Source organism: Artemia sp. Qi Xiang Cuo, chromosome 1, assembly GCF_049724085.1.
Source record: "Artemia sp. Qi Xiang Cuo chromosome 1, ASM4972408v1, whole genome shotgun sequence".
NCBI classification, from domain to species: domain Eukaryota; kingdom Metazoa; phylum Arthropoda; class Branchiopoda; order Anostraca; family Artemiidae; genus Artemia; species Artemia sp. Qi Xiang Cuo.
This window is the reverse complement of record NC_142794.1, coordinates 81,694,395-81,713,754: the sequence shown is the minus strand read 5'-3', so window position 1 is coordinate 81,713,754 and position 19,360 is coordinate 81,694,395. Positions and strand designations below refer to the sequence as shown.

At 35.0% G+C, this 19,360-nt stretch overlaps 1 protein-coding gene across 1 annotated transcript in view; it reads left to right on the top strand.

Moving 5' to 3' along the window:
* LOC148956799 (solute carrier family 53 member 1-like) overlaps window positions 1–19,360 on the top strand; it is a 68,843-nt gene that overhangs the window by 16,883 nt on the left and 32,600 nt on the right. Inside the window, exons 3-5 of the mRNA XM_089092052.1 lie at window positions 1,029–1,250; window positions 3,363–3,367; window positions 16,846–16,976. Coding sequence (XP_088948178.1) covers window positions 1,029–1,250; window positions 3,363–3,367; window positions 16,846–16,976 — 358 coding nt within the window. The remainder of the gene's footprint in view (window positions 1–1,028; window positions 1,251–3,362; window positions 3,368–16,845; window positions 16,977–19,360) is intronic.

Sequence of the window (19,360 nt, the reverse complement as noted above, 5' to 3'; positions counted from 1 at the left end):
AAAGGGTCACCAACAGTGACAAAGTGATACAAACAAGATCTGATAGGACAGTAGCTTAAGGAACTGGACAAATACTTTGGTGAAAGTGTCTATAATTTTGTCAATTCAAAAGATTTTTGTAGACCCTGTGGCCTATTGGTTTTGCATTATACTATTATTATTATTATTATAAATCCAACAGACTAAACTTATAGTTATAGAAACACATATATAGTGAAGAAAACCTATATAGTGATACAAACTTATAGTGATACAAACGAGTGATAGCTACTGTCCGGGAGGACAGTAGTTGAACCCAACAGACTAAACTTATAGTTATACAAACTTATATAGTGACATAGTGATATAAACTTATTGTGATACAAACAAGATCCAGTAGGACAATAGCTAAACCCAACAAACTAAATTTATAGAAACAGCCGCATGTTCAGAAGAAAAGATTCAGTATCCTGCTGAGCTTGCTTGCTTAATAATTGCTTGCGTGTTTTAGTGTTGCTTTGTCTGTTTTGCTTTGCTTGCGTGCTTATATTGTTTAATTTATAGGTGCTTAGGTCATATTAAAGAGTTAAATCAACTTGAACTATAGGAATTCTACAAACCCCAAAACACTAAAGTTTAAATGTTGTAAATGCAGTGAGACACTACTGTTTGCAATGCTCAGCATAAAAATTCTCCATTGAAAGAGCCTGGTTTACTAGTTTTTTCCATCATCTTTGCTATACAATATCTTGAGGGTCTACCTGCTATTAGAACATTGCCTTAATTTTGATGCTACCCATCAAAGACTTCAAGTACAAGAACATTTTCTTGATTTTAGAAAAAGGAGAAAACACCTCCAGAAAATCAAGGCATCTTAATAAAAATCATACCCTTAATTTTGGCCTATCATATACCCAACTGAGGTATTTGAACTTTCCTGTAGATGTTTTAAGCTTTATCTTATTTTTGTGCAAAGTATCTGTAGTAAACTGATTTTGTTTGGTTTGACATTTATGTCTTATTTCTATACAGGTTAATGCTTATTGCAGTCCAAAATAATTGCTTTCATTGAAGGCATGGGTAACAATGGAATTAGAAATCCTGGCCTTTCTTTGGATGTGACTACAAGCTTGCCAGAAAATTTGGTGGCTGAGTTAAAAAGATTTGTAATATTCAATCTTGGATTAATACACCAACAAAGTGATGACATTATAGCAAAAGAAAAGGCTTTTCTTGATTTTCAAAGGGAAAAAGAACTTGTAAGGATGCTGGTACTTTTTTGTTATGCTACTTTCTATTTTCGGCTAAGCAATTACTTTCTAGATGAAACTAGCTGTAGAGTCTGTAATGCACAAAATACAAAAATAAATTGATCTGATTCCTAATGATTATTTCATTTATTGAGTTTATAAGCTTGATAGAGAAAATTTTTCATGCTATAGCTTTTCTCTAAAGAAACTGCACTAATGCTTTTTATTGTGCCCACAAGCCAGAATTGTGTGTATAAAGCCAAACACACAAGCTATAAGCAACACTAATGAAAAATCTCCTGGTTTTCAGCTTTTGAATTTCTTATTTAAGCTTGCAGTAAAAAGTTATCCATATAAATATAGTTATTGTCAAATTTATATAGTTATTATCAAATTTATATAGTTATTGTCAAATTTACTTCTACAGATTGTCAAGGAATTTTATGTTGCAAGACTTCAGTCAATGAAATAAATTAATGTTTTTTTAAGTATTCTTCAAATCAGAAATGATATCTCATTAGCAGGAAAAACTGAAATCCTTTATGACTAAAATTTAAGTTTGGGACAGTTGTAAAATAAAAGTTGTCTGCCATGCTAGGTCCTATTTTATTCTTAATCCTGAAAATTATAAAAGAAATTCTGTTAGCAAGAAATACTGTTTTTCCTTCTTTTTTTATTTAGTTTATTTTTCTGTCCAAGTTAATTTATGCTCTGATAATGGTTTTTATTCCTCCGAACGAAATATTATTATTGTAGCTCCTAAGTAAAATTTGCAAGTATTGATGAACTGTATTAAACTGTTAAACTGTTTTGATAAACTGTTTTGAAACTTAAAATTTATTTTAATTCTAAAAAACAGATTTTGAAATTATTGAAGAAATTTTCATTTGAAGTTAGGTTATCTTGAAAGGTTTCCTAGGGAACAGCCAAAAGGCATTATAATCCAAGTAGTATTTGTGAAGTGATTAATGTGGGCCATGCATAATTGTGGTTGCAGCAATAGCTGCGACCTAGTGAAGGCCAAACTTTGGCCAATATAATCCAAAATTAACTGTTTTGAGCCTAACCAAATAGAAATAAGAAGAACATCATAGAAATGCCATGGTCCTCTATTCATGGAATTCACAGTCCTGTGGCTTGAACAACAATGAAAATCACTTTTTTTCTATATGGGATAAAATCACAAGCAATACTCTTGCGTTGCTTCTTGTAGGCTTAAAGAGCCGTAAGGGTACAATAGATTATCTATGTGGAAGGGGTGGTTGTATAACTTTGTTTTTTTGGGGGGAGGGGGGCTCATTTGTTCAAAAATAAAGAGTTCTATACTATTTATCTAAAGACATTTCCGCAATATCTTATGAAAAACTGAGGGCATTAAGTTGAAACTCTAATTGCATGCTGAGGGAGAGTTGTTGCTCCTTAAAGCTGGAAACTTTTTAATGGTATATCTCACCTCAGGGAAAATATCCAACTTGCAATTTAATCTTACCTTCTTAATTATATCTATAAAGCATTCCACCTTTAACAATGCTACCACAATAGATGGACACTGTTTAAACATGAGAAAGGTACAAGCCCCTCATCTAATAAGCAGAAGTACATAGCCCTGTCATCCTTGAAGACAATTGCAGTCTAGCAGCCAATTATTTAATTAAAACTCCCTCACTTATATAAGAATTCTGTTTCCCAGTTCTTTTGATCCCGATTGGTATTCATTAAACGGGCCTGATGTCCATACTTTCCGTAAAACCTTGAAGGTTGGATCCTTGTCACTTTTTTGCAACAAGCTGAAATAGGCAAACTCAAAAAATAAAACAGGGCAAAGCTAAAGTAATGGTTCTGCAACATAATTCTAGCTCTAAAAAGTATCAATATAATTTGTTCTTTTGGCACCTTTCTTTCTCATTCAATAGTATTGCCATATTGCACTCTCATTGCAATCCCTTCCTTAATCTTCTGCTTCTTGATTTATTTTGTCTTATTTAATTCAACAATGCAAATGGTTTTTTCAGTTCTGCCTATAATCGTTACAGGGAAGATTCATAGTGTTTTAATTGATATTAACTATCTAAGTATTAAAACCAATAAAAAAAGATTTCTTAGCTGTGACCAAATATAAGTATATAATTTAAGATTAGGTATGCCATATACATTAAAAAAAAATCTGTTTCATTGAGAAAACCAAACTAGATCTGGAAGTTTAAGTTTAGAGTGATCATATGTGAAACAACCAAAAAATAGCTTTTACTATCAAGGGGCTGTGACCTATCACCCTCGCCCTCAGTACGAACTGTAGATAAAATATGTTGATAATATATAACACTTAACTTGACTTAGAATCAAAAGTGGAAATGCTATTGAAATAGCAACTGTGAAGCAGAATCTGTAATGGAATTCAGGAGAATTTTGGCATTGTCAAGACACTTCATAAAACTCTGAAGTTCTGAAAATTCTTGCGTAAGATTGGAAATGTAGACCTTGTAATTACAACATATTCTCTTCATGGGTTCATAGGCCTTCCGAGAAAACGGTAATTGCCGTTTGTCTCTCCCGACACAGAGTTTTCAGTTCACCTTTGAGGGTTGGGCGTGAGTACATCCATAGGGATAGGGTATTTGGTAACACTTGGGCCTAAAGACGTATCTCCTATGAAAATGTCATAATGTTCTCTTCCAAATGTCTGTTTTTTATTGCACTTGTGTTAGGTTTTTGTTAAATTAAAATTTTCGCTCTAGATTTAAAAAAAAAATCGTGAAACTTGAGACGAAACTTGCTGAAGCACTGGAGCAAATGCGAAGACAAGCTGATGAAATGTCCCAAGCAAAGGACTTCTATGATTTTGTCGGTAATTCTGGACATCATTGAAGTGATAATTTTGCACCATTGAGTGAGATAGTGTTTTGCCTTATAATTTCGTCGCTTTAACTTTTTGCTTTTCTTAAATGCATTATAAATAACTCCTTTTTTCCATAATAGCCAACGAGACATTCTAGCATTGGATGGTCAATTACATGTTAACCCACTTATTTACGCTACATTTAAAAGAACCTAGGGAATATAAGCTAGGGGATGCAGACAAGAGTAGTTCCATCAAATTAACAGGCAGGTGGCTTAACTCTTGAAGACCAGCCGACTGGGTAAGCTGTCTGGAACAGAGTTTCTGTCCTAAAAGACATATTGACACATTCATTGAAAATATATCGGTGAGTTTCAGGCAGCACGCAACTGCAGCCAAATTTTAGCGCCAGGTTATGTTTTGTTTCTTGAAGGTTTGGTACACTTAATACTCTGATATTATCTTCATTGAAAAAAAAACATTAACATGAATTTCTGTAAATTGTATTAACACACGCCTTCCGAGAAAACACACAATGATAAAACGTAAATGAATAATAAGCTTAGTAGGAATTCCAATCGGAAAGCTTTTTGAGGATTAAAGTAACGAGGTTCTCTTTTCAACTTCACTGATCTCGAGAATAGGTATTCAGAAAACTGCATGCATATATAGTATTACACTAAGTGGATGAAGGACGCTACAATCAATTGAAGGATGTTCAAGATTCTGCTCAAACACTTAAGGTTCCTCAGCCTGATCAAACACAACCACAGGTTGATGCGATTAGCCTACAATTACTTGCAATTTTCGATAGAACGCACGAATACTTGAACTAGCTACGGCGATGACAGTAAAAAACATCATTCTTTATATGATTTATATTATTTTTAAATCTATTATTAATAAAACTGAATTGAATTGATGCTATTAGCCGACAAGTTCTTGTACTTTTTGATGGAACGTGCGAACATTTGAACTAGTTATATTGGTGACAGTTTAATAACCGCATTCTTACTGCGTTTTGTTAGTCTTGTCCATTGTTCTATCCCAAAGTCGTTTTGCTTCGTCTAGCATAATCGAATCAAAAAATCATCCCGTTCTACCATGATTTGTTGTATCGCCCTTGTCACCCTTGACATGCTTTGATCCTTAGTCACTCTTAGCCATACGGCTCCAATGTTTTATTATTTATTTATTATCTTTTTTCCCAGAGGCACTTCATATGGAAAGGGTTGTCGTAGAAACTTCAAAGGGGGCTCTGTCAATTGGAAATCGAGAGTTCTAGGTGCCCTTTTAATAATTGGAAGTGATTGGAGAGCAGCTAGCCCCCCCTCCACGCCGGTCATTCCCACAAAAATTTCAAAATTTTGAAATAGCTATTTTGTTTTAGCATAGTTGATATCCAGATAGAAAATATATTTTGAGGAGGACACTCCCCCACAACTCTCAGGGAAAGGGTCTTAATTTATATCCTGGGGGCATGTAAGGTTTTTATAGAAGGCGTTGTCGTAGAAACTTCAAAACAGCTTCATTCAACTGGAAATTCAAAGGGCTAGTGCCATTTTTAATAGTCAAAAGTGACTGGAAAGCAAATAGCTCCCCCCCCCACGCCCATCATTTCCCCAAACACATCCAAACAAAATTTTGAGATAGGCATTTTGTTCAGCATAGGTGATTTCCCGATAGAACTTATGTTTTTGAGGAGGACAATCCCCCACAACCTTCAGGGCAAGAGTTTCAAGTCATGCCCTTGGGACATATAAGAATTTTATGCAAGGTATTGTCGTAGTAATTTCAAAAAAGGCTCATTTGATTGGAAATTCAAAGAACTAGTGCCCTTTTTAATAGTTAAAAGTGATTGGAGTGTAACTAGCCTCCCCCCCCCTAACGCCCATCATTGCTCAAAATACATCCAATCAAGATTTTGAGATAACCATTTTGTTCAGCGTAGTTGATTTGCAGACAGAAAATATGATTTTGAGAAGGACGCTCCCCCAAAATCTTCAGGGCAAGGGTTATAAGTTATGCCCTGGGGGCATATATGGTTTTTATAGAGGGCGTTGTCGTAGAAACTTCAAAACAGGCTCATTTGATTGGAAATTCAAAGGGCTAGTGCCCTTTTTAATAGTCGAAAGTGATTGAAGGGCAACTAGCCCCTCCACGCCCATCATTTCCCCAAACACATCCAATCAAACTTTTGAGATAACCATTTTTTTCAGTGTAGTTGATTTCCACAAAGAAAATATATTTTTAAGGAGGATACTCCCCCACAACCCTCAAGGCAAGACTTTTAAGTTATGCCCTGGGGGCATATAAGGTTTTTATAGAAGGCGTTGTCGTAGAAACTTCAAAACAGGCACGGCACATTCAATTGGAAATTCAAAGGGCTAGTGCCCTTTTGAATAGTCGAAAGTGATTGGAGGGCAACTAGCCCCCCCCCACGCCCATAATTCCCCCAAACACATCTAGTCAAAATTGTGAGATAGCCATTTTGTTCAGCGTAGTCGATTTCCACATTGAAAATATATTTTTGAGGACACTCCCCCACAACCCTCAGGGCAAGGGTTTTAAGTTATGCCCTGGGGGCATATAAAGTTTTTTATAGAAGGTGTTGTCTGAGAAACTTCAAAACATGCTCATTCGATTGTAACTTAAAGGGCTAGTGCGCTTTTTAATAGTCAAAAGTGATTGGAGTATAACTAGCCCCCTTCTCCCCCCCCCCATCCCACGCCCATCATTTCCCCAAACACATCCAATCAAAATTTTCAGATAGCCATTTTGTTCAGCGTAGTTGATTTCCATATAGAAAATATATTTTTGAGGAGGACACTCCCCCACAACCCTCGGGGCAAAGGTTTTTAAGTTATGCCCTGGGGGCTTATAAGGTTTTTATAGAAGGCTTTGTCGTAGAAACTCCAAAACAGGCTCATTCGATTTGAAATTAAAAGACTAGTGCCCTTTTTAATAGTCAAAAGTGATTGGAGTGCAACTACACGCTCACCATGTCCCCAAACACATCCAATCAAAATTTTGGTATAACAATTTTGTTCTACTTTGTGTAAGTTCTTGAAATTATATGTTTGAGCAGGGCACTCCCCGCACAGTCATCAAGGGCAAGAGTTATAAGTTATGCCCTGGGGGCAAAAAGGCTTCTTATGGAAGGAATGTTTGTGTAAACTTCTGAGAGGGCTTATTTAATTGGAAATTGAAAGTTCTAGTTCACTTTTTAAGCGTCAAAATATATTAGAGAATAACCAGCTCCCTCCCCTCCCCAACCCTTTTTTCCCAAATGCATCCAATAAAAACTTTAAGATGGCCACTCTGTTAAAAATAGTATAATGATCATATAAGAAAAATTCCGGTGTTGACAAAATCCATCAGGGCCCGGGGGCAGGCGCTGCAACTTAGGGCTCCTAGGCTAGGAGCTTGGAAGCTAACAAACTTCTGTCCCTTAGCATTAACAGTAAGGGCTTTATATTGGCTTGAAAATCAAGAAAAGTGGCAGCTACTACAGCTTTCTGCGTGAACGGCATGTTTTTTTCTCGTTTTTCCTTTTCCACAGATAGCTTGGTACTGGAACATCGTAGAGAGTCATTCAGTGGCACATTTTAAAGAAAATTACAAGATCTAGTACCATTTGTATTAATGTTTTTAGTTTCTTTAGACACTACCATATTTACCAATATTTACCAATTTTTTTATAGAGTTTTATCTCAAAATCTAAATCCTTCTCAATCTCTTTTAAGAAACATCTTTCTCTCTTTAACTTTCTCACTCTCTCTAATTCTAATTCTCTAATAATCTCTTCTCTCTCTATCTCTCTCTCTCTCTTCCTCTCTTTTTCTCTCTCTCTATCTCTCTCTCTCTCTTTTTCTTTCTTTCTTCTCTCTCTCTCTTTCTCTCTCTCTCTCTCTTTCTCTCTCTCTTTCTCTCTCTCCTCTCTCTCCCTCTCTTTCTTTCTCTCTCTCTCTCTATCTCTTTCTCTATCTTTCTCTCTCTCCTCTTTCTCTCTCTCTCTCTCTCTATCTCTTTCTCTCTCTTTCTCTAAATTGTATGACTTAGAATTATAACAAAGAATCTGTTTCATCTTATGATCGATTTTATCTTTATGAACCTTCCTTTTGTATCAAGTCACTTTTAGCAAACAAGAAATACAACTAATTTAAAATTTTTAGGTGTTTTTTTTAGTTTTAATTGAAATAGTAAGGCTATTGCTCTGATACCATAAATATTTTTGCAATTTTTGAAATTACATAAAGAACCGATATAGTTCATCTTAAATGATCTTTGTCAATACGGTTTTTGTATATAATTTTCCATTACTATGTAAAATGCAGTAATGTTTGAGGGGCTTTCACAAAAAAATTATTTGTCAACTAAAACTAGAATAATTCCTGAAAATTTCAAATTAAATAATTTTATTGAATTTCAAACTGCAAAAATATTCATGATGTCTTAACAATGATTTATTTTTTTAATTCAAACCCCAAAAATACCTGAAAATTTAAGAATTAGTTTGTATTTTCGTTCGCTTAAGGTGATTCGTTAAGCCATTTTACTGGGTGTAATTATATTAATTCGGGTAGAAGCGATAGCTAGCAACCTAGCAACCTAGTAAGAGACGATCACGTCCAATGTTAAGATATATAAAAACCCATAAGATTAAAACAAAAAGTACACCATTAGAACCACCATGTCTGAAACCCTTGCATAGAAATAAATATACTAGCTTAAAAATCAAGAAAACTGACTTAAACCACGATATTCTCCACAATCGGCATCTTTTTTTCTTTCTTCTTTTCCACAGATAGCTTGGCACTAGAAAATCGTAGAGAGTTGATTAATGGCTCATTTTAAAGAAAATTAATAGGATTAAAAACCTTTTGTAACTAAAACAAATTATTTTTAAAACAGAATGTATTTTTCACTAAAAACTGTATTTTTGATGTCTTTGCATACTGTATGCTTTTCAAAGATATTTTATTTTTGAAGCAATCAAACAGTTCCTGGTAAAGCTATATTAAAACTGTGTATTCCATAGATAGCTTGGCACTGGAACATCGTAGAATGTTCTTCAATGGCTCATTTTAAGGGAAATTAATAGGGTTAAAAAAAATTTGTAACTAAAACAAATTATTTTTGAAATAGCAAAAATTTTCCACTAAAAGAAAAGAATTTTCCACTCGTAGAGAAAGCCCTGTATAGGAAACTTACCGCCCTTTGGCTCAAATAAAAAAGAAAATATATTGGCTTAAAATTCAAGAAAATTGACTTAACCACGTTATTCTTCACAAACGGCATATTTTTTCTTTCTTCTCTTCCACGAATAACTTGGCACTGGAACATCTTAGAGAATTGTGCGATGACTCATTTCAAAGGAAATCTCTAGATCTAGTGCCATTTATCCTTATTTTTTTTAAATAGAATGAAATTTTTGCGAACAACTTAATTTTGTATGTACAATATTGATCGATGACGTCATAGTCGTTGGATGTAGTTAGCACATAATAACTACCCGAAGTGAGGTTTAAGATGTATTTCCAGACTGAAAAATTCAATTTTTTATGTATCTCATTTTTTAGTTTAGAATCCCTAAAGTTATTTTATGTAAACTGCAATAATATTTATGATATCTGAACAATAATTTTAATCTTTTCATTTAAACTAACAAAATATCTGAAAATTTAAAAGATAGTTTAATTCTTTGTTCGGTTACTACTGCTTGATACGAGAAAATTATAATAGGATTTTTAAAATAGTAATATGATGTCTTCCTAGCGAGTTCTACGTTATTTACAAAAAACAGTACTACACAAAACACAGATAACATCTTGAAAAGAAAAAAACGAAAGTATTCAACCGACAAGGCGTATCGAGATGTGAAAATTGATAGTGACAAACAGTGTTATCTGATGAAGTTTATAGAATGCAAAAACTGAGACAGCCAATTATCAGCCAAGTATCAAAATTTTGATACAGCCAAGTATCAAAATTTAAGATTATACAAAATATTAATCAACTAAAAGTCCATTTTCAATTTCTTATATATCTCGTTTTTCAGTTTAGAATCCAAAAAGTTATTTTATGTAAACGGCAAAAATATTTCTGATATCTGAGCGATAAATTTAATCTTTTCATTTAAACTATCAAAATACCTGAAAACTTAAAAGCTATTTTAATTTTGTTCGGTTACTACTGCTTGATACGAGAAAATTGTAATAGGATTGTTAAAATAGTAATAAGATGTCTTCCTAGCGAGTTATACGTTATTTACAAAAAACAGTACTACACAAAAAACAGAGATAGCATCTTGAAAAGAAAAAAAAAACGAAGGTATTCAACCGACAAGGCGTATCGAGATGCAAAAATTGATATTGACAAACAGCATTGTTATAATGATTAAGTTTATAGACATGCAGAAACTGAGACAGCCAATTATCAGCCAAGTATCAAAATTTTTATACAGCCAAGTATCAAAATTTAACATTATACAAAACATTAATCTACTAAAGTTTCTACGACAACGTCTTCTGTAAGGTATTTATAGAAGACGTTGTCGTAGAAACTTCAAAACATACTCATTCGATTGGAAATTCAAAGGGCTAGTGTCTTTTTTAATATTCGGAAGTGATTGGAGGGCATTTAACCCCCCCCCCCCCCACGCCCATCATCCCCCCAAACACATCCAATCAAAATTTTGAGATAGCCATTCTGTTCAGTATAGTTGATTTCCAGATAGAAAATATATTTTTGAGGAGGGCACTCCCCTACAACCCTCGAGGCAAGGGTTTTAAGTTATGCCCTGGGGGCACATAAGGTTTTTATAGAAGACGATGTCGTAAAAACTTCAAAAAAGGCTCATTCGATTGGAAATACAACGGGCTAGTGCCCTTTTTAATAGTCAAAAGTGATTGGAAGGCAACTAGCCCCCCCCCCATGCTATTCATTCCTCCAATCACATGCAATCAAAATTTTGATATAGCCATTTTGTTCAGCGTAGTTGATTTCCAGATAGAAAATATGTTTTAGAGGAGGAAACTACCCCAAAACCCTCAGGGGAAGGGTCTTAAGTTATGCCCTGGGGGCATATAAGGTTTTTATAGAAGGTGTTGTCGTAGAAACTTCAAAAAATGCCCATTCTATTGGAAAATCAGAGGGCTAGTGCCCTTTTTAATAGTCGAAAGTGATTGAAAGGCAACTAGCCCCCTCCCCTACGCCCATCATTTATCCAAACACATCCAGTCAAAATTTTTATATGGCCATTTTGTTCAGCATAGTTGATTTTCATATAGAAACTATGTTTTGAGGAGGACACTCCCCCAAAACCCTATAGGGAAAGGGTTTCTGGTTATGCCCTGGGGGCATATAAGGTTTTTACAGAAGGCGTTGTTGTACAAACTTCAAAAAAGGCTCATTCGATATGAAATTCAAAGGGATAGTGCCCTTTTTAATAGTCAAAAGTTATTGGATGCCAACTAACCCCCCTCTCACGCCCACCTTTTCCCCAAACACATCCAATAAAAATTTTGAGATAGCGATTTTATTAAACGTAGTTTTAAGTTCTGGTAATTAGGTCTTTGACGATGACAACTCCCCCACAGCCCTCAGGGCAAAGGTTAAAAGTTTTGCCCTGTGGGCATATAAGATTTGTATAGACAACGTTGTCGTAGAAACTTTAGAAAGGGCTCATTTGATTGGAAATGTAAATGGCTAGTTCCCTTTTTGATAGTCGAAAGTGATTCTAAGGTGCCAAAAGTGATTCTAAGAAACCACAGGAAAGTGGTTCAAAAACCATATAACGAAAACTCAGGGGTCAACACAGGTCCCAGGGCCCGAGGGCAGGTGTTATGAGCTATGCCCTGGGAGAATATATGGTTCTTATCGAAGGGATGCTCTTAAAAAATTTAGAGATGGCTCACTTGACTGTAAATTAAAAGTTCTAGTTCAGTTTTTTTGAGTTAAAAGAGATTGGAGTGCAATTAGCCCCCCCCCCCTCACGCCCCTTGTACCCCAAATACATACAAAAAAAATTTGAAATACCCATTAAGTTAAAAAATGCTCAAAAGTCAGATAACAAAACTCAGGTGTCGTCACAACCCCCCAGGGCCGAGGGACAGACGATTTAATTTATGCCCTGGGGCAAATATGGTTCTTATGAAAGAAATGCTTGTAAAAACTTCAGAGAGAGCTTATTTGATTGGAAATTGAAAATTCTACTTCACTTTTTAAGAGTCAAGAGAGTTAAGGACAACTAGCCCCCCCCCCCCCACCCTTTTTCCCCAAACCCACCAGCTACAAATTTTGAGATATCCAGTATTTTGGAAATTGTTCAAAAATTAGACAACAAAAACTCCCCCCAAGGCCCAGGGGATAGGCGTTGCAAGTATTGTCTGGGGGCGAATATGGTTTTTATGAAAGGGATGCTCGTATAAACTTCAGAGACGGCTCATTTGATTGGAAATTGAAAGCTCTAGTTCAATTTTTAAGAGTCAAAATATATCTGAGGGCAACTAGCTCCTCCCACCATCTTTTTCCCCAAGCCCATCCGATAAATTTTTAATAATAGCCATTTCATTAATAACATTTTAAAGGTGAGATAAGAAAAATTCCTGTGTCGACACCCCCTGGACCCGGAGGCAGGCAATATGAGTAATACTCAAAGGGCATATAGAGTTCTTATGGAAGGGATGCTTGTATAAAGTTTGGAGAGGCTTCATTTGATTTGAAATTGAAAGTTCGTGTTCACTTTTTAAGATTCAAAAGAGATCAGAGGGCAACTAGCCCCCAGGGTGCCATTTGGGCGGGGCAGGGATTGGCCATTGCCCCTCCTAATTTTTCTGGGGGACCCAAGCTTCCTCCCAAAAAGGCCTCTTTTTCTTTTTACAAAATATACAGGAACAAAATTAGAATTAGCAATTAGTCAAAATTTTGAAACTGCTACATTTATGTGTAGATTAACTTCGATAATAGTGATATTAATAGTGCAACTGGGTCGTGCAAGGGTTGAATTGACAGATCAGTGTCTGATTTTATTGATTCAACATCTTTCCTATGTGCTATCATGAGCATTGTTTCTACTTTTACTTATTTTGGTAGTAGAATACTTATTTTTGCACTATTCTGCTTCCAAATATTAAATCTACTTATCTACTTACTTTCTACTTCTTTTTGGAGGCTTAAGTTTTCGTGCCGGCCAAGTATTTTGGTTTTGATTCCGTTGAATTATAATCCTATAATGTCTTATGGAATGGAAGGGTGTAATTGTTTTTAGCAGCGGCATCTTTGTCGGGATTGGAATTTTTGTCGGGAGCTGCAAAAAGGAAATTCGAGAGATTATAAAGATCTGTTTAAATGAATGAATTTGTTTAAAACTGTAACACCATCCATATTTAACCCATGTATTATTCACCCAGTTTGCCAGTTTACTATCTAATATCAGCAGCTGAAGATCCATTGAGAATTCATGAGTTTGTCAGGAGCTCAAAAGGGTAAATTGGCAGCATTGAAGAAGGAGAAAGAAGCAGAAAAGCAAGTTTCTCTGAACAGATGAACGAAGAAGCAAAAGCCAAGTGAACCGGCTCAGCGAGTAAGTAACCTACAGTATTTGTAATTAATTAAGTCGTTTCTTTTTTTCGCAATCTGGTGTACCCAAGTTACTATTCTGAACCGCGCTGGGTAGTTTATATGGTGCTAAGGGGATAGGATACCTTAAATGTTCACCCTATCTCGCCCATTATAGAATTTTTTAGTTTTTCTGGCCAAACTGTTTAGAATTGATTGGGCAGTTTTGTCCTGGCTTGTAGAGCTTGGAAAATTGATACGAATAATTCACACAAAACTAAAAGCCGACATTTACTTTCCCGGAAATCATAGAACAACCATATAACTTCTCGTGGCTTGTCCCGGAGGTAGAGATTTTCAGATTTAATGAAACATATATCATCGGAAAGCCTATTTTATATTTTTTCTATTAATCGGAGTAAATTTTCTTCTTAAAGTTCAGGAAAGGATAGTCCCTCAAAATGTTCATGCATACCTGCTAGGAAAACGCCGAAAATCACCTTAAAGGAATTATCAGTTGACCAGCTTGGTCCCTTTGAGAACTCGCTAAAAAAGCTAAAAGAAGGTGCTAAAAAAGCTAATTCTTTTTTACTGTTGTAAAAAAGCTAATTAAGAAGTTAGGTAGCCTCTTTTACTTTCTAGTTTTCTCCTTAGATCTTTCCTTTTTTTCTGCCATTTAATTCTTCTTTAATAAAAGAAAAATTTTAGCCCCTCAACCAATGCAGTATAGTTATTTTTAAAATTAACCAGCCTTTTACTGAAAAATAATAAATACAAAATAATATTGGATATGCAGTAGACCTGGTTTCCAATAAATTAAATAAAACAACAAGTTTTTTAAACTGAAAGTAAGGAGTGACATTAAAACTTAAAACGAACAAAATTATTCCATATATGAAAGGGTTGTACTCTCCTCAACGTTTCGCTCTTTACGCTAAAGTTTTTTATTGTTTTAAAAAATAAAGTTGTGAGACAGTCAAACTTTAGCGTAAAGAGCGAGGCGTTGAGGAGGGGACAGCCCCTTTCATATACAGAATTATTTTTGTCTGTTTTAAGTTTTAATGTCGCTCCTTACTTTCACTTTAAAAAACTTATTTTTTTTTATTTAATTTCTGATCGTTTTTTAGTTAATGCCGCTTTTATTTTGGCTCACCGTCATTGAATAAGTAAACAAATTTGCATAAAATTTTTACTTTTCTTTTGCTAAATAGATGTCTTTAAATTTGGTTATGACGTAATTTACAAATTAACTTACGTAACTAACTTCGATATTCGTATATTTTTCTTCTGGCAAAAAATAAAAAATTGCAGATTTTTCCAGATATGAGCTTGAAACCTATGTAATAGGGTTTTCTGATACGCTGAGTCTGACGGTGTGATTTTCATTAGAATTCTTTCACTCGTAAGGGATGTTTTCCCCCTCTATAAAAAATTGGGTAAATTTTCTCAGGCTTGTAGCCTTTAATGAGTAATACTTAACTTAATGAAGTTTATATATTTAGAATCAGCACTATAAACCCATTCTTTTGATACACTAATTGACTTCAAAATTCCTTTTTTAAAAGTTTTGATTACTATTGAGCCGTATCGCTGGTTATTTTTTATTGTTTTGTTTATTACGTATATGTTATTACGTATATGAGGGGGTTCTCCCCTTAATCAATACCACGCTCTTTACATTAAAAGTTAAAAAAAATTTAATTCACAAACCCCTGAATCACAACGGCCGTTTAATTAGAATAGATAGCTCTTCTGAAAGCACTAAAAAAAACTGTAGCGTAAGGAGCGAGGTTTTGACTTGGGGTGAGCCCCCTCATATACATTATAATTTCTGTTCGTTTTAAGTTCTAATGTTGCTTCTTACTTTCAGTTGAAGAAACTTTTTTTTTAAATTTAATTTCAGATCGTTTTTTAAGTAATGCCTGGAAATCCGGCACCCCCTTCATAGAAATGTCCCTTACCAAAAAGAAACATCCTCCACGGACAGATTCTCCCGAGCAACCCACGCCTCCAGCCCTCTCTCCAAAAAAAATCCTTCCTGAAAATGTTTGTATACTTCCCAATAACCAATAAATAATACTGGCAAGTCCAGCGCCCCCTTCATGGCGATTTCCCTTCCCCCATGAAATTGCCCTAGGGGAATTTATGGTTCTTTTTGAAGGGATGTCCGTAAAAAATTCAGAGATGGCTCATTTGATTGGAAATTGAAAGTTCTAATTAAGTTTTTGGGAGTCTTAGGAGATTGGTTGGGAACTAGCCCCGCTACGCCCAAAATACGAATAAAATAGAGTTATTATATGACAAATTTATGGGACTTTAGGGTTGTGGCTGATACATGCCATGTCTCAGCTCCGTAAAGCCTCATTGAACCGACGAGGGCCTTGATTTTACGCGGTTTAGTTAAACGACTGGTATTTGGTTTCCGCCAAAGGTGACGATTCAACCTGTCCATTGCGGAAGACGCTTTGGATATCATTGCTTGCAGCTCGGAGAGAAGCGAGCCATCTGAAGGAATTTTGAAAAATTGGACATAGGCCAGTTTGTCTCTGAAATTTGTTCTACTTTGACGAAAATAGTTTAATAGCTTTTCTTTATTTTAATTTGGAATACTCGTGTTAGCTTACTAGCTTTGTAATTAGTAAAGATATTTTGAATGCAATCAAGTATTTTTATTATGTCATATCTGGACTCAGAAAGGTCACTTCCTGTTGAATAGCAGGAACCTAATGGTATAAAATTCAAATTTTTCGATTCGAAAGACCCCCCAAGGGAAGTGCTGTGCCGTGTCCTTGAAAAACAATCGTTATGTTATATGACAGATATTTTCCATGAGGTTGGGAAAGGCTGGATAATATTTCGGGCTATGAATAGTGATTAACATCCAATAGTTTGCAAAAGGACTTTTTTTAGGCTAGAAAAACTATGGCAAGAACAGTTTTGATTTCAAATACTTAACGTTTTTTAGCTATTTTTAGAAGGAAAAATAACAATAGCATAACATGCTGAAGAACTGATTTGACCAATCGATAGTGTGCTTGATTTAATTGCCTTGGCTGTGAAACTCGGTTTACCTAAAACTGCCAGATAACGTTTTAGGAATTTATTCAGTCAGAATATGCACATCTTTACATTGATTGGGCGAAAGAATGCCTATTTCAACTCGTCAAAGATGACTAGAAAAAATTAATAAAGAGAAAACTCCAAAGCTTTTAATTTCAGTTTTAGGATTTTAATTTCTTTTTACTTTCAAGAAAAACTCGGAGAAGCAACAAGGAAACATTGTTCACTTCAAGGGGAGCTTCAGTATGTCAAAGGCTTACAAGGGAAGCAAGGAAAAAGTCGGATTCCGCAGTAGAAATGCCCCTATTGATCGTGACAGTACAAAATTCGGTTATCAAAAGAACGTATCTCGTGACAGTACACCTAATATGGTCATAGAGTCCCTAGGGAGAAAGATTGCGTAATCGCTCAATGACCTCTTTTTCCAAGATCGATTTATTTGTTGTTTCTATGTGTAATAACTCCGGGGCGAAGGTTGCACATGCGCATTGAATTCTAACGGGAACAATGTTATTGATCTAGGACTCAAGGGGGAAGTTAATTTCCGAGAACTTGATTGCGTAATCGAAGAGGAAGTGGATTTATGAGAACTTGATTGCGTAATCGAAAATGTTCTCTTTCTTTTCTGGTTATGGCTAACGAATCAGGGTCAGTCTAGAGTCAGCAGTCGGAGTGAAAGGATTGAAAAATGAATAACTTTGAGAAAGAGAGAATGAGATCGAATCTAGTTTTTATGGACATACATTTGATTTTGGATGATGATTTATCTCAAGTTATCTCTTCAACGCGAAATATTATCTTGTCAGGGAAATAATGACAAAATAATGAGGACTGATTCTCCCCAATTGGACTATTGTATGAAACTTTTAAAATGTGACTCAAATGCATATACTCAATTTATTGATATATTAATTGGAACAAAAAAGAATCATATATTGGATATACTTTTGAATACATTGCTAATGAAATCCCTTTAGTAGACCCCTCCCGTCATTCGACCGAGGTACCTTCACAAAGTTACTCCTCTCCCCCCATTTTCCTCTCAGTGAATTTATGGAGTAAGAACAATCAGTTTTATTTTAGCTGTGAGTGATTTGACATCGGAAACCGAAAAATGTTCTATATATGTCCATTGTGCATGTACACTCTTGGCAGTTGGACTCAGTGTGAGAATTGTACAGTTATAGATGACTACAGTGAAAAGTGTAAATTATGTAATCCTTGTAAATTACATAGAGGCTATGCAGTACAAATTAAAGGATGTAATTCATGTCTTGAGGAGGTGTGTGACTCGCATCCTAGAGGGCACCTGTGCTCCAATTGTCACTATGATAAATGTGATCAGTGGGAGAATACTTACCCCGCTATGATTGGAAAGAATCCTAAACGTGATTTTAGTTTATTTCTACAAGATTGGTATCGACGTGGATTTAAATTATTCTTGGAAGAAGAATCAGGTCTACTATTCAACTATTGGTCTAACAAAGACAATCCGGTTTCTACGTCATACTTTTGACGACACTACCTACTGTGACAATAAACCAAGTGATTTTTATTTGACAGTTAACAAATTTGTTTTAAAATTTAAAAACATTGTATTTGGTATTGCTTGAAATAGACAGATTGAAACTCGTGAATTTCAGAATATGAATCAAAATAGTATCATTGACTATACAAAGAGATATGACAAGAGTGAAGATACATTATAGTGTAGAAAATGTGACCCTGACTTTGCAGTAAATCAAGATCAATATACAGTGAAACCAAATGATTTACCGACATTAGTGGTTCACGATAGTTACCTATACCCTGAAGATGAATTAATCTAAAGTGTTGATTTAAATACTACGTTATATGTTTATACATTTTATTAATAAGCCATGACGCATTCATTTTTTAAACACTAGACCCTTAGGTCACTGTAATAAATACTATATTGGTCTAAAGGGGTAAACCACGCAAGTAATTCGTTCGAGTGTATAGTGCCAATATCAATGTTGAGACAATGCATGGCAGTCTATCCGCGACATCGGAACACAAAATATAGTAGTGCATGGAAGCCGCAGCTTTTAGTCGTTAGATCCTGAACCCTCTTCCGATTTTGAATAATAGTTTTCCCACTGCTCTCAATATAGTTGCTGATGTGGGGTGTGTAGAATGTATAGGTTAGCCAAAGAGTATAAAAAAATTTGATAATCTTATCTTTTTGAAGGATTCAAAGCAAATGACACGTCGTCACAGTCGATTAACTTCTATTAATAATAATTACTGTATTGTTAATGCTTTGAATTTTTAAAAGATAAACTTATGGCATACAATAGGATTTGTACTGGGACATGTAGGGGTCCATATTAAATACATTGATTATTTGACTGGTGTTCATGGCACCAAGTCTAGTAGAACACTGCCTTCGGGAGTGATTTCCCAATAGGTTTCATATTGATTTAGTGAGATTAGTGCAATACTCTCAGCCAATGGGTCGGAAAATGTACACTCTAAACGCACACTCCCCGTACGTACTATACTCATATCCTGTGTACCTGACAAATCCAGTACAATGATACCATGTGTTTTAGCAAACATATCTTCGGTTATACCATTTTCAAATAGTTGAGAGTCATGATCTAGGGTTTGCATGGTCAACTCGTACAATTGTCTATAGGATTTATCAAAA